This window comes from Bubalus bubalis, chromosome 7 (genome assembly GCF_019923935.1).
Source record: "Bubalus bubalis isolate 160015118507 breed Murrah chromosome 7, NDDB_SH_1, whole genome shotgun sequence".
Lineage (NCBI taxonomy): Eukaryota > Metazoa > Chordata > Mammalia > Artiodactyla > Bovidae > Bubalus > Bubalus bubalis.
This window is the reverse complement of record NC_059163.1, coordinates 100,215,405-100,229,765: the sequence shown is the minus strand read 5'-3', so window position 1 is coordinate 100,229,765 and position 14,361 is coordinate 100,215,405. Positions and strand designations below refer to the sequence as shown.

General features: G+C 39.5%; 1 protein-coding gene across 1 annotated transcript in view; it reads left to right on the top strand.

The window, feature by feature from the left end:
• LOC102410404 (microsomal triglyceride transfer protein) overlaps nt 1-14,361 on the top strand; it is a 52,261-nt gene that overhangs the window by 9,283 nt on the left and 28,617 nt on the right. The window contains exons 4-8 of the mRNA XM_006059208.4: nt 5,796-5,903; nt 8,268-8,384; nt 8,675-8,814; nt 10,870-11,020; nt 13,769-13,926. Of these exons, the coding sequence (XP_006059270.3) occupies nt 5,796-5,903; nt 8,268-8,384; nt 8,675-8,814; nt 10,870-11,020; nt 13,769-13,926 (674 nt within the window). The remainder of the gene's footprint in view (nt 1-5,795; nt 5,904-8,267; nt 8,385-8,674; nt 8,815-10,869; nt 11,021-13,768; nt 13,927-14,361) is intronic.

Here is a 14,361-nt window from a genome sequence, read left to right as displayed (position 1 = left end):
CTCTAGATCAGAAATTTCCAGATTCAAACTAAAAATGAAAACAAATACTTTAAAATACAAATTTAAGACATGTAATATGTTGCTATTCCTGATGCTCATTTTTAGTAAAGAACTAAAAAGGGATTCTCAAGAAGGATTATTGTATCATCACTCTCTTACAACCAAATATGAATCACCATTTCAGGAATGCTTCTCTCCCTTCTCTACTTGTGAAAATATTAATACTTATTATGCCTCAAGCTTTGCTTACAGGCCTTTTCTTTTGTAACATTCACACCCTTTTAACCAGCTGGAAATAACTATCCCTCTTTAGAAACTTCTTAGCACATTATAGCTCACTCATAGCCCTTATCACTTTCCTTTTGGCCATTTGTGTTCATTGCTAGATGATAGGTTTTGGTGAAGAAACTTGTTCTTCCTCTTTATATTCCAGCCCTTCTACTCTCTTCCTGCGCAAAGCAGTCAGAACCAATTCTTACACTGACTGATTCGGTGTTCTGGAAGCTTTTCCCAAACCCTATGCTCCCCTGAGCCTACCCAGGTATTGCTAGTGGTAAAGAACCTGCCTGTCAATGCAGGAGACATAAGAGATGTGGGTTCGATCCCTGTGTCGGGAAGATCCCCTGGAGGAGAGCATGGCAACCCACTCCAGTATTCTTGCCTGGGTAATTTCATGGACAGAGAAGCCTGACAGGCTACAGTCCATGGGGTCACAAAAGAGTTAGATACAATTTAGCTAAAACATACTTAACGCTTAATACCTGTACTGACCGAAGGTATTACATGAATTTTCTCTTTTATCTCCATAACAGACCTGGGAAGCAGGTGCTGCTTTTTCATCCTCTTGTAATAGATGAGGAAATCAAAGTTAAGAGAAGGAAAGAAACTTGCCTGCTGCTGCTGCTGCTAAGTCGCTTCAGTCGTGTCCGACTCTGTGCGACCCTATAGACTGCAGCCCACCAGGCTCCCCCGTCCCCGGGATTCTCCAGACAAGAACACTGGAGCGGGTTGTCATTTCCTTCTCCAATGCATGAAATTGAAAAGTGGAAGTGAAGTCGCTCAGTCGTGTCCGACTCTTAGTGACCCCATGGACTGCAGCCTATCAGGCTCCTCCATCCATGGGATTTTCCAGGCAAGAGTACTGGAGTGGGGTGCCATTGCCTAGGGTCACACAATTAGCAAGTGGTGGAGCTGGGATTTAAAAGAGAGGGTCTATGTGGAAACTTCTGTGTTTTTACACTCTTTTCTAGCTGGAAAGTATTTGGGGGAAAAAACCATGTCTCTAGTTGCTTTGTAGTCTTCTTGTCATTCTTCACTGTATGTATTAACTCAGTTGATTTTCATATGGCCTAACTTTTTAAACAACAGGAAATACTGTTATTTTTTTCTTTGGCATTCCATTGTGGCAACATGCTTGAGCCATAACTTATTAATTGCATTTATAATCTAAGTGTGAAATGTTAGTCACTCAGTTGTGTACAATTCTTTGTGACCCCATGGATTGTAGCCCACCAGGCTCCTCTGTCAATGGAATTCTCCAGGCAAGAATCCTGGAGTTGATAGCCATTCCCTTCTCAAGGGGTTCTTCTCAATCCAGGGATCAAACCCAAGTCTCCCGCTTTGTAGGTGATTCTTTACCATCTGAGCCACCAGGGACGCCCAAACCAGTCAGTGCTAAAGGAAATCAACCTTTCCTTTCGTTGAAAGGAAATCCTTCTTTCATTGAAAGGACGCTGAAGCTGAAGCTTCAATACTTTGGCTAAACCACAACCGATCATTTTATAGCCCTGTGGGTGGCAGTTGAGTACAAAGTCTTTGGTTACACATAGAAAAGGACTCAGTGCCTCCCTGTACAAAGGCTGGGATGGAGCTGCCACATCATTATTTCAGTGACCCCAACGTGTCATTTCTGCAGGAGCTGTTTCCTGTGACACAAGTTAAAGTACATTGTGGTATCTTTCATTTATATGATAAAGTACTTGTTGGAAAAAACATGACCCTGGAGGTAAAGAAGCCACGTGGAATTTTTAGCCACTTCACTGTCAGAAATATCATTATTTTAACTATCACATCATCTTACTATGGGAGAAATTATGAGAGGAAAGTCTCTACTGCTGATTGGCAGTTTTCTCAGAGAGTATTTTCTATCCCAGATGCAATTTAAGTTTTACTCCCTGAAATTTCTTTGATCTCAAGGTTTCTCACCAGCATGTATTTTTGTCTTCTCAGAGTCCAAATTCACATTATAAAAGATATCCCATGAAAATACACAGATGCATGTTTATTGCACATATGTTTTTTTTCATCTTCCCTTACTTAAATGTTTGGGTATGACTCTAATTTATTTACAAATTAAGTTGGAAACATGACAGTTTTCTACTTAAGACTGATGTGCAAAAGATGCCTCGTTACCACATGGATTCTTTTTTGGCCTGAAATGCTAATCCAATTAACTGGAATATTACCAGATTTCTATTTCTGGTTTTTACTCAGTATTGATTGAATTATGTGGCTGCTGAGTCTGCCCTTCATTTTTATTGTCCTTAGGCATTGATTTGCTCTCTGAATCTAGCAGCGTGGCTCCTGTACCCACACCCAACCTCCAAAAGAAAAGTGACACCTTGAAAGCCTCCTAATTCTTTGTGTATTTCTTCACTTGTCTGTTTTACAAGGTACCATTTCCTAGCTATGCTCTTTCTTAGGTACATGTGAAAGAGACATACATGGCTTCAGCTAAGAAAGTAGACCAAAGAAAATGACTCATCTCTGTTTGGTGTGATCCTTTTTGTTCAGTTTTGCTCTTTGGCCGGTTAATGAAGTTTTGCTTCCTCTTTTTCGTAATGAATGTATAAATTGAAGGAATGTATAGAAGCATTTTTTTCTTTAAAAAATATGAATAATCCCTACTGATTTCTAGGGGAAATTGGCCCTCAAAGTTTGGCCAGAAGAAGCACTGCATCTCCTTCGTCACAACCCACCCTTATCCCTCTGTGTTTAGTTTCCTTGGGCTGACGGCTTACTTTGTGAGGACCATGCAGCTCTTTGGAAGCTTCAGGGGCTGTGAATTTAGATAAGAGTCCTGTGCTCTTGGATGTTCAGAGCTCATTTCAGAACTGAATGAAGTAATCAGATTTATGGCCTGAATATAATAAAACTTACTCAGTTCCTGTTGTGAAATAATGAATTTAAGATTGTGTCAGCCGCATGGATTAAACTTCAAAGTTCTGACTTTATTATTTTCTTAATTACCAAAAGTCCATTTTATTCTAACAGTTTTGACATTTATGGACAAAAGTGCTGTCTTCCCTCTGGGTCTCAGTGGTCTGCAACTAAAGGGAGGGAATGTAGGCCCCAAAGGTTAGCAGGCACACGAAAGGAAAAAGAGACTCGTCGTCTTTTCTAGTGTTATGGAGACAATAAAAACGAATAGGAGTAATGAAAAAGAATTTTCTGTCTCACACTTTGTGTTGTTCAGCCTTCCAGGAAAAAAAGTCTGTCACGCCGTTTTCTTAGGGATATAGCAGTCAAGATCAGAAGAAGGAGTAGGAGGGGAGCATTTAATCTTATATGTGAAGATTAAATCTGTCAACTGGGTTCCTGAAATTTTAGGGAAAACTTTATAAGCAATTCAGGCATATTTTATAGCTTGGAAGCAAACTGAGGGTACTGATCAAGTACAAGTATAGTAGTACTTTTCCTACTTAACGGATCCTCTCACTTTCTGAGGTATTTAAGGCTCAGGCCAAAAATGTCCCAGACCGTAGGCATGTGCATATTGCTACCGAGCCCTTCTGACTGTGTATGGGCTCAAGAAATCCAGTTAGGATCCTTTAATAGTCCTGATATTTGGAGATTAAGTACTCCCAAATATTTGCAAGGAAAGTTACACTCTAATTCCTCAAAGGTAAGAAGACCTAGTTTACAAAATACAGCATCAGAAACTCAACCTTGGTTCTGAGAAATTGTTAGTGATTTGTTTGAGAATATGATACCGTGGATTTCCAGACGTTGAGGTCACTATTCCAGTTCCCTTTTAACCTGGACAAACACAATCCCAACATTTATAGGTTCATCCAGTGTAATGACTAAAATTGATTGCCGGATAAAGTACCCGGTAAATCTGTCCCTAGGCAGAATATATGTAGAAAATAAAAATAGAAAATTTGAGGTACTTGTTTGATTATTAGGCAAAATGTTTTCATCTAAGGTATGAGGGAGTTTTCATGTACACTAAATGGTTCAGATTGGTATTAATTGAATTTATTGCATAATGACTGAGCTTTCAGTTTTACTTGAGAAGTCATGGTTGGTTTTAAAGAGAAATAGGAAGGCATTCAGGATATTTCTGGTAGACATGCATCTATAATTACCATAAACCTTGGGAATTTTTATAGGGAAGCTATATCCATCCTCTCCATTTCTAAATCATGTGATGTGTTTGAAGTCAATACAGGGTAAAAAATGACAGCCTCCTTTCCATAAAATTCTTTGTATTTTTATCCTTGTTTCTTAAACATGAGCTAAATGGTCAAAATGGTATGAGACATAGTTATCGTCTCTGTGCCTGTAAATGTCAAGGATGAAACAAAGCTAAGATAAGCCGTTTACTATTGCAGCCAAATCAAAGTCCCCTTCCTCATTCTAGCCTTTTTCCTGCTTTCTGAAGGAAACTCAAAGCAGTGCCTGTGGCAGGCCATGCAGTATTAGCACCCTAAACCTCAAATCTTCCAACCTTCTATGTCTCCTCATAGCCAAGGCCAACAGGAATGCTCTGCAGGGCCAATGAACATCAGTTTTGTAGAATTTTGTCCATGGGCATTTTGGCCACGTGTGGGCCCTTATCATAGCCCTTAGAGGCCGTGCTGTCTCAGGATTCTCAAGCATGGTGATTGCCATTCTCTACAAGAATCTATTTCTGTGCTGCTGCTGCTGCTAAGTTGCTTCAGTCGTGTCCGACTCTTAGCGACCCCATGGACTGCAGCCCACCAGGCTCCTCCGTCCATGGGATTTTCCAGGCAAGAGTACTGGAGTGGGGTGCCATTGCCTTCTCCCCTATTTCTGAGATGTTACTTTGAAACCTGATTAGTTTTTTTAATTCTGTTTATATATTTTTGACTGTGATGAAGACTTGATTTTTGTCTTCGCTGCTCTGAGCGGGAATTCTCTAGTTGCAGGGGCTGCTGTTCTGTGAGGTGCAGGTTCCTCATTGTGGTGGCTTCTCTTGTTGCGGAGCATGGGCTTTAAGCGCATGGGTTTCAATAGTTGTCGCATGTGAGCTCAGCAGTTGTGGCACTCCAGCTTAGTTATTCTGTGGCATGTGGGATCTTCTTGGACCAGAAATCAAACCCATGTCCCCTGCGTTGGCAGGCAGGTTCTTAACCACTGGATCACCAGGGAAGTCCAAACATTGGTTAATTTTTGTTCCAAGCAGAATTACAGGTAGGGAATATGTTGACATGCTTGAAGAGAATGTTCCTGATTTCTCTTTCTTGGGCAATCCTTGTTTTCACAGAAACCCCATCCTGTATCAGTGCTTTTTTTCCTTTTCTATGTTATTCCCATCATAGCCAAAGCCTTCATTATCAACCTCCTGAAATGTCATATTTTGGTGGTCTAGCCTTTTGAAATGTAAATGGCTTCTTTTCACAAAAAAAGAAGTCCCAGCTTTGAACTAACAGATCTCTTTCTCCCAGAATTGATAGGAGTGAGAATCTAACCTCTCCTGCTATTTATTTAACCACGTCTCGTAAATGATCCATTTCTGCTCTATTTATGTTTGTTCTTTTTTCACCTAGATCAAAGAGTTCTACTCATATCAGAATGAACCAGCAGCCATAGAAAATCTCAAGAGAGGCCTGGCTAGCCTATTTCAGATGCAGTTAAGCTCTGGAACTACCAATGAGGTACTTAGTAATATTATTAAGCATCTAGAATCTTATTTGTTAATATAGTTACTAAAATTGTTTATATGGCTTTCTATTTGTAGAAATTCAGTAAAAAAAAAAAAATTTACTCCTATGGTAATGATTAGAAAAGGTGAGTTGGGTAGTTGTCTCATTTACATATGAAACAAATCGTCCTTTACCCCAATTTGTATTTGAAGACAGGGGAAAGGAAGTTAGAAACAGTTATACTAAGGAGACCAATAGAATGACTGAATGATCAGTTCAGTTCAGTTCAATTGCTCAGTCATTTCTGACTCTTTCTGACCCCATGGACTGCAGCAGACCAGGCTTCCCTGTCCAAACCAACTCCTGGAGCTTACTCAAACTCATGTCCATTAAGTTGGTGATGCCATCCAACCATCTCATCCTCTGCCATCCTCTTCTCTCCCTGCCTTCAATCTTTCCCAGCATCATGGTCTTTTCAGATGGTCAGTTCTTCGCATCAGGTGGCCAAAGTATTGCAGTTTCAGCATCAGCATCTGTCCTTCCAATGAATATTCAGGACTGATTTCCTTTAGGATTGACTGGTTGGATCTCCTTGCTGTCCAAGGGACTCTCAAGAGTCTTCTCCAACACCACAGTTCAAAAGCATCAGTTCTTCGACACTCAGCCTTCTTTATAGTCCAACTCTCGCATCCATACCTGACTACTGGAAAAGCCTTAGCTTTGAGTAGACAGACCTTTGTTGGCAAAGTAATGTCTCTGCTTTTTAATATGCTGTCTAGATTGGTCATAACTTTTCTTCCAAGGAGCAAGCATCTTTTAATTTCATGGCTGAATGATAGAGACCCAAAAAACTTTGGAGAACATTCCAGTGACCTCACTGTGCATCCCTATGCCATAGGGAAGTTATAATTCCTGGATTATAACTTCCTGGATTCACTGCAGAGATTCTGGTTCAGTAGATTAGCATCTGTATTTTAATAGTTTTCTCAGCTAATGTAGGTGCAGTCAGTTTGAGAAACTACTAGTCTATATGAACCCTTCCATTTAATAGATGAAAACAAAGGTTAAACGACAGAAGTTTAGTTGCTCCCCAAGTATTATATCTAAAGCAGAGCTGAGTCCAAGTTTTCTTGTCTGAATTCAACCAGTTCATGAGCTGGTAAGAAAATCTGATGGCAAGGCTGGGCCAAGAGAATGCTGGTTAGCTTGCTGAAAAGACTGAGGGTAGAAAGACTGGCTTGTAGAGGCCAAAGGGATCCCTCAGAGAAGCTATACAGAGTCAGTATTGAGATGTATTTGCCTACATTCAAATTATTGATGTGCCTTATGGTGAGCTGAATTAATGCCACAGGTTTTAAAGGACTTAGCTCATCAAAGCATGTGTGTGTTTGCATGTATACACACACACACACACACACACACACACACAGCCTACACATAGTATTAAAAGTCAACTCCCCTCACCCCATAATTACCCATGTGAGTGATTTTGACTATGACTAGGTCATTTTTGGGGGTTACAAAATCACTGCAGATGGTTACTGCAGCCATGAAATTAAAAGATGCTTGCTCCTTAGAAGAAAAGTTATGACCATTCTAGACAGCATATTAAAAAGCAGAGACATCACTTTGCCCACAAGGTCTGTCTAGTCAAAGCTATGATTTTTCCAGTAGTCACGTATGGATGTGAGAGTTGGGCTATAAAGAAAGCTGAGCGTTGAAGAATTGATGCTTTTGAAGTGTGGTGTTGGAGAAGACTCTTGAGAGTCCCTTGGACAGCAAGGAGATCCAACAAGTCCATCCTAGAGGAAATCAGTCCTGAACATTCATTGGAAGGACTGATGTTGATGCTAATACTGCAATACTTTGGCCTGATGCAAAGAAATGACTCATTTGAAAAGACCCTGATGCTGGGAAAGATTGAAGGCGGGAGGAGAAGGGGATGACAGAGGATGAGATGGTTGGATGGCATTACCGACTCAATGGACATAGTTTAAGTAAGCTCCAGGAATTGGTGATGGACAGGGAAGCCTGGTGTGCTGCAGTCCATGGGGTTGCAAAGAGTCGAACGTGACTGAGCAACTGAACTGAACTGAACTGAGGCCATTTGTCCAATTCCTATTAGACATTAGAGAGAAGTAGGAAATCATTTATTATTCCTGGGGCAATAAGAATGTGCTCATAAGACTCAAAGAGGATGGAAAGGAATCCACATGCTGCAGGAAACACTGAATTCTTCTGTCTTCCTATCTTGTCAGAGAAAGGAATCCTGCATGACGTATTAGAACCCCAATTTTTAAGCTACTTCCCACTGGAATTCAAATGGTTCATATGAGAATCCCATCTGAAACATTGTATTTTGGCTTTTCTTTTTAGGTAGACATCTCTGGAGATTGTAAAGTGACCTACCAGGCTCATCAAGACAAAGTGACCAAAATTAAGGCTTTGGATTCATGCAAAATAGAGAGGGCTGGATTTACGACCCCACATCAGGTATGCTCCCTATCACTTTCTTTGAGGCAACCAAGTTCTTTTTGTAGAGACGATTCAGAAATAATAGGTGAATAAAGCAGCAATATAATTTGGGAACACTTGTAATTTTTAGTTTAGGGTATAGTATTATATAATATCAAATGAATGGATTTATTTTAATATATTGTAGGTTTGTGTGTTGAAGGAATATGAAGGGGGCGTTCTTGTGAAGATGAAAAGATAATTTGCTATTTGGCTTGATTGAAAGATAAAAAGCTGGTTGCTTGTTACAACCACATTTATTTATTTAGGTCTTGGGTGTCACTTCGAAAGCCACATCTGTCACTACCTATAAGATAGAAGACAGCTTTGTTGTAGCTGTGTTCTCAGAAGAGATACGTGCTTTGAGGCTGAATTTTCTACAATCAATAGCAGGCAAAATAGTATCGAGGTAAGATAATGCTTAAATTTTCTTTACTGTTATTTAATGTATTATTAAAATTTAAAAATATATATGCCTATATATACATGCACATGAATTAATATATTTATTGCTTCCTCATTTTGATTGTGAGCTCCTTTAGAACAATTATTATGTCTTGTTCATCTTTATTTTTCATATTATCTATAATAATATGTGGCATGAAATAAATACTTAATGTTTTAAAATAGGACTTCATTAAAAATAAATTGTTTATTGAATAAAATTTAAATTTTTAAAAGGCAAACACTTTGATTCATTCTTATTTATTTTCTGATTTCTCTATCAAATGCTTTTAATGTTTAGATTAAAAAAGTGGCATTTGTGTATTCTCTCCTCAAGATTATTTTTTTGTCATTGTTGTTAATAAACACAAAAATGTTCTATCATAAAGTGATATGACAGAATTTTTGCTGTGATTTATAGTACTTACATATTCAAGACTGTTATTTCAATTTGAGAAAATTTCTCTGGTCAGCATAGTTCTCACAGACTAAAGGACTAAAATTTCAAATCTAAGAGTATGTCTTATTTTCAGATTTTAACTTAGAATAACACATCCTAGCATTAAATGTAAGTTATATCTTCTGCTATTATTTCTCAAATATTTCTTTTGAAATAACCCTAATGTCAGAGATAAATGGTTAAAATCTTGGTAGAAATGTCTCAAACCACAAATGCTTGAAATTTTATTGAAGTCTCCTCTGGATTAGAACCTTGCGTGCTACTTTGTACTACATCCGTCTTGTTTTCATATAAAATTAATATTTTAAATTTAGGTTTATCAGGATTCCATTGTTCTATAACACACCACTCCAAACTTAGTAGTATAAAAAGCAGGAATCACTTTATTATTTTCTCTCCCAATCGTGACGCTCGCCTTGATCCTGCTAGCTTGCTTGGTGTGTGTTGTGCAGTTGCAGAGCTGGTTCACAGGCTGCTCCCTCACCTATCTAGCGTCTGGGCTGGAGAGTCACACTCCTTAGGCTCTTCATGCATCTCTCTTTATCTCCATGGGGCCTCTCAACATGGTAGCTTCAGTAGCCAGACTTCTTACATGGTAAGAAAGTATGTGCTGCTAGCATGCCAGATGAAAGCTGAATTCCCTTTTGTGACTTATTGTTGTTCAGCCACCCAGTCGTGTCTGACTCTTTGCGACCCCATGGATTGCAGTACGCCAGGCCTCTCTGTCCCTCACCATCTCCTGAAGTTTGCCCAAGTTCATGTCCATTGCATCAGTGATGCCATCCAGCCATCTCATCCTCTGATGCCCTCTTCTCCTTCTGCCCTCAATCTTTTGCAGCATCAGGGACTTTAGCGATGAGTCAGATGTTCACGTCAGATGACCAAAATACTGGAGTTTCAGCTTCAGCATCTATCTTTCCAATGAGTATTCTGGGTTGATTTCTCTTAAGATTGACTGGTTTGATCTTGCAATCCAAGGGTCTCTCAAGAGTCTTCTCCAACATAAAAGGACTTAGCCTTACAAGCCATATATTGAAACTTCTACTGTTCTCTACAAGTCCTGGCAGTCACAGAGTCCTGCCCAGGTTTTAGGAGAGGGATGTAGACTCCGCCTTTTGAAGGGAGAGAGGCAAGCTACTGAAAGAGCATATCAGATTATTGAGGCCATATTTGCAAAACAAGATTTCCTAATTGTCTTAGTAAGTGACATGTGGTTGTCCTGAAGATATCATTTTTCAGAGAGCTGGGCTAAAGCCCAAAGAAGTGACATCATATATCTTGCTCAGCATCCAGGCAAATTTTCTTTCCTGTAGTCTCTTGTCATAATATTTTGAAATCCCAGGCTTAAACTTTCAAACCTTTGAATAAAATTGTTGCTTCAGAAAAGTTTCATAATTATCTTGAGGTTTCTGTTACTGCTGGAGATCTCTCAGTTTGAAAGACATGGCCTTACAGAATTTGAATACATTAGTATCGTTTGCCAAAAAAAAAAACCAATTAATAGCTTGTTCACTCAAAAGAAGGCCGCTGATGTAGTATTTCTCTTCCCTGGTTATGCAGGCAGAAACTGGAGCTGAAAACCACGGAAGCAAGCCTGAGACTGAAGCCGGGAAAGCAGGTTGCAGCCATCATTAAAGCAGTCGATTCAAAGTACACGGCCATTCCCATTGTGGGCCAGGTCTTCCAGAGCAAGTGCAAAGGATGCCCTTCTGTAAGTGTGAGCCACAGCGCTATGTGGCCAAATCATGGAATAATCATGGCCTACAATTCTGTTTTCCTTTTGTCTCCAATGGAAGCTTCAGTTAATTTATAAGGAAAGTTTACAAAGAACTTCCAGCCAGCACTGAGTTATAATAGCAGTAGCCTAATAATATGCTATAATAATTAACAAATGACTACCACATCCACTTATTTCAAATAAAAAATGTTATGACTTGAAGGCAGCTTCCTCAAAGCAGACCTCAGAATGCAGTGGGGATAAGCCTGATGAAGTTAGGGGAAGCATAGAGCATTGAGAGCATAGACAGTGGCCTGAATCCTTAAAGTTCTGCCTCTCGGGAGTAATATGTCCAGGCTTCTCAGGTGGATCAGTGGGTAAAGAATCCACCTGCAATACAGAAGATGCAAGAGATATGAGTTGGATCACTGGGTCGGGAAAATCCCCTGGACGAAGACATGGCAACCTACTCCAGTATTCATGCCTGGGAAATCCCATGGACAGAGAAGCCTGGTGGACAAAAGTCCATGGGGTTGCAAAGAGTAGGACACAACTGAAACAGCTGAGCATGTCCACAGGTGAAATGTTTTACTGAGCTCAGTGTTCTGAGAGCTGCTAGGAGGACTAGAAATGGATACCAAGCTCTTCACCTAAATCAGGAACACTTATTTACCACACCCCAACCTCTCCTACTGTTACAGCCAGAAATGAGCACACCCCCAAGGCTAAGTGTGTGAGTGTGTGTGTCTGTGTGTGCAGGTGTGAGTGTATCTGTATGTATTTGTGAGTGTGTGTGTAATATTTTTAATCTAGTAAAGAATAATTTCTTTTGTTGCATAAATCAGTTGTGATGTATGGCCACAGATATGACTCTGGGTTCCAGCATGTCCTAATACTTAACCCTTGTCTTCAGGCTCTGTTTGTAGCTACCAGAAGATGCTCTTCCCTTGGCCATTATTAGTGTTCAAAAAAGTGGAATCATCAAGAGCTAATACCAGAATTTGCTTAAAGTGCAAGGCACTAATTCCTTATTAGTTTCTCAAATATATCAAAATTGAGTGAAGGGGAAAACAAAATGAGACAAAAATAATTGTTCTCAAACCTTGTTTCTTCTTTTTTCCCCACAAATTATCTAATATTCCAGTGTCATTTTCTAATGTCATATGAGATGGAAATTATTTAGAAAGGTGACTAATGAAACCAATGATCTTTTCTTATTCTGTTAATTTCTCTCCCCATAGTTATCAAATATTATGAGCCATCTAAGATTTCTCAAAACTATTTCTTCATTATTATAGGAAAGATAGGAAAATAATGCTTCATTATTATAGGAAAGATAGGAAAATAATTCTTCATTATTATGTCAGTATAATGTCACCATTGCAACTCTTTAAAGAAAAAAATTCTGACTTAACACTGATGTGATCTCTGCCCTCAGAAACGACCCAGTAAATCTAGCTAAGTACAACTGGAATATTTTTTTGGACTATCCTCTTAAGATTAGATGACCAAAAGGGATTGGAAGAAGAGCAAAATGTGTATCTGTTGTTATTGGAAGGAATGAATAATTTAAAAACTGGTAGCATGCAGATTATGCAGAGTTAAGAGAGAGGTCACTAATGGGATTTAACACATTTTTTTACAACTAGGGGAGAAGTGGTAAACTATGAAAAATAAGGTTTTGAACTTTTTTCTAAGCCAAAAGATGTTATTGATTAGAACTATTTACTATTTTTAAAATCACAGCAGCATAACAGTAGTATATATGAGGATTCAGTCCAGTTCAGTTGCTCAGTCGTGTCTGACTCTTTGCGACCCTGTGAATTGCAGCCTGCCAGGCCTCCCTGTCCATCACCAATTCCCAGAGTTCACTCAGACTCACATCCCTCGAGTCGGTGATGCCATCCAGCCATCTCATCCTCTGTTGTCCCCTTCTCCTCCTGCCTCCAATCCCTCCCAGCATCAGGGTCTTTTCCAGTGAGTCAACTCTTTCACAGCAGGTGGGCAAAGTATTGGAGTTTCAGCTTTAGCATCAGTCCTTCCAATGAACACCCAGGACTGATCTCCTTTAGGATGGACTGGTTGGATCTCCTTGCAGTGCAAAGGACTCTCAAGAGTCTTCTCCAACAACACAGTTCAAAAGCATCAATTCCTTTATCTAAATGCCACTCTACTTAACACGGATATATGAAATGAACAGTTCAGATCTCAGCAAGATGTTTTACTATTACTAGTATTTCATACAAACCGTAAAATAAACAGAATAAGGAGATCAAATTATTATAAAAACTGGTTTTCAATAAGGTTTCAGTTCATAAGAAACATGACACAATTCTTCAGCAGTTCTGATGATTTTTCCCAACAAAATATCCTGTTGTTAATGAAAATTCAACATAATTTCACTATGGTAGTCAAAGCCTGGCCTCAGATGTAATGCCCTTGTGTAACCATGGAATGACCTATATGCCTGGAATCTTGAGGTCATTTGAGCTAAGTACTAATCGACAAAAACTGTCCTCTTGAGGAGGACTTGTGCACTGGTCAGCAGGCCTCTGTATTTGCCTCTGAGAGTCACAGGATTGTGATAGGGGCAGGGGCAATCAGATATATTGGGGTAAGATAAAAAGAGCTTCTTTTGCTTGTCAGATACAAGGAAACATTTATTTCTGGAGAGAACATTCTTTACAAACACAGATGTTCAGAATTATGAGTGTGGTCTGGGCCTGTGGCCGTGTTTTGCAGCTCTCAGAGCACTGGCAGTCCATCAGAAAACACCTGCAGCCTGACAACCTCTCCAAGGCTGAGGCTGTCCGAAGCTTCCTGGCCTTCATCAAGCACCTCAGGACGGCAAAGAAAGAAGAGATCCTCCAAATTCTAAAGGCAGAAAACAAGGAAGTACTGTAAGTTCCCTGAACATTTCCTGGGGTTGTCTATAATAAAGTGTTTCTGGGTTGCTGTGTATTAAGCAGGTAAGATCCCTTTTGAATCAGCTGCCTCACCTTCAAACCAGTTGTTTTGCTATTTCACATTTGCATTGAACAGTTATACCTCAGTGCAGTAACTCAATGGTTAACTGGCCAGAAATGCAAGTTTTCAGCCGTGACTCAGAGTGAATATTTTATTTTGAACATTTTGTTCTTCATGAGTGTAAATCAGGTCTAGATTGGTACATAGACAGGGGGATGGTAGGACTGTGATGTGATACCAAGCTGTAGGCGCTGCCACACTCTGGTGAAATTGTGTTCCCAGAGCTATTAATTGACACTCAGAAAGAGTTCAGAATTGATTATAAAAACAAACAAACAAAAACAGTATGATTTTTTCTATTAAAAATG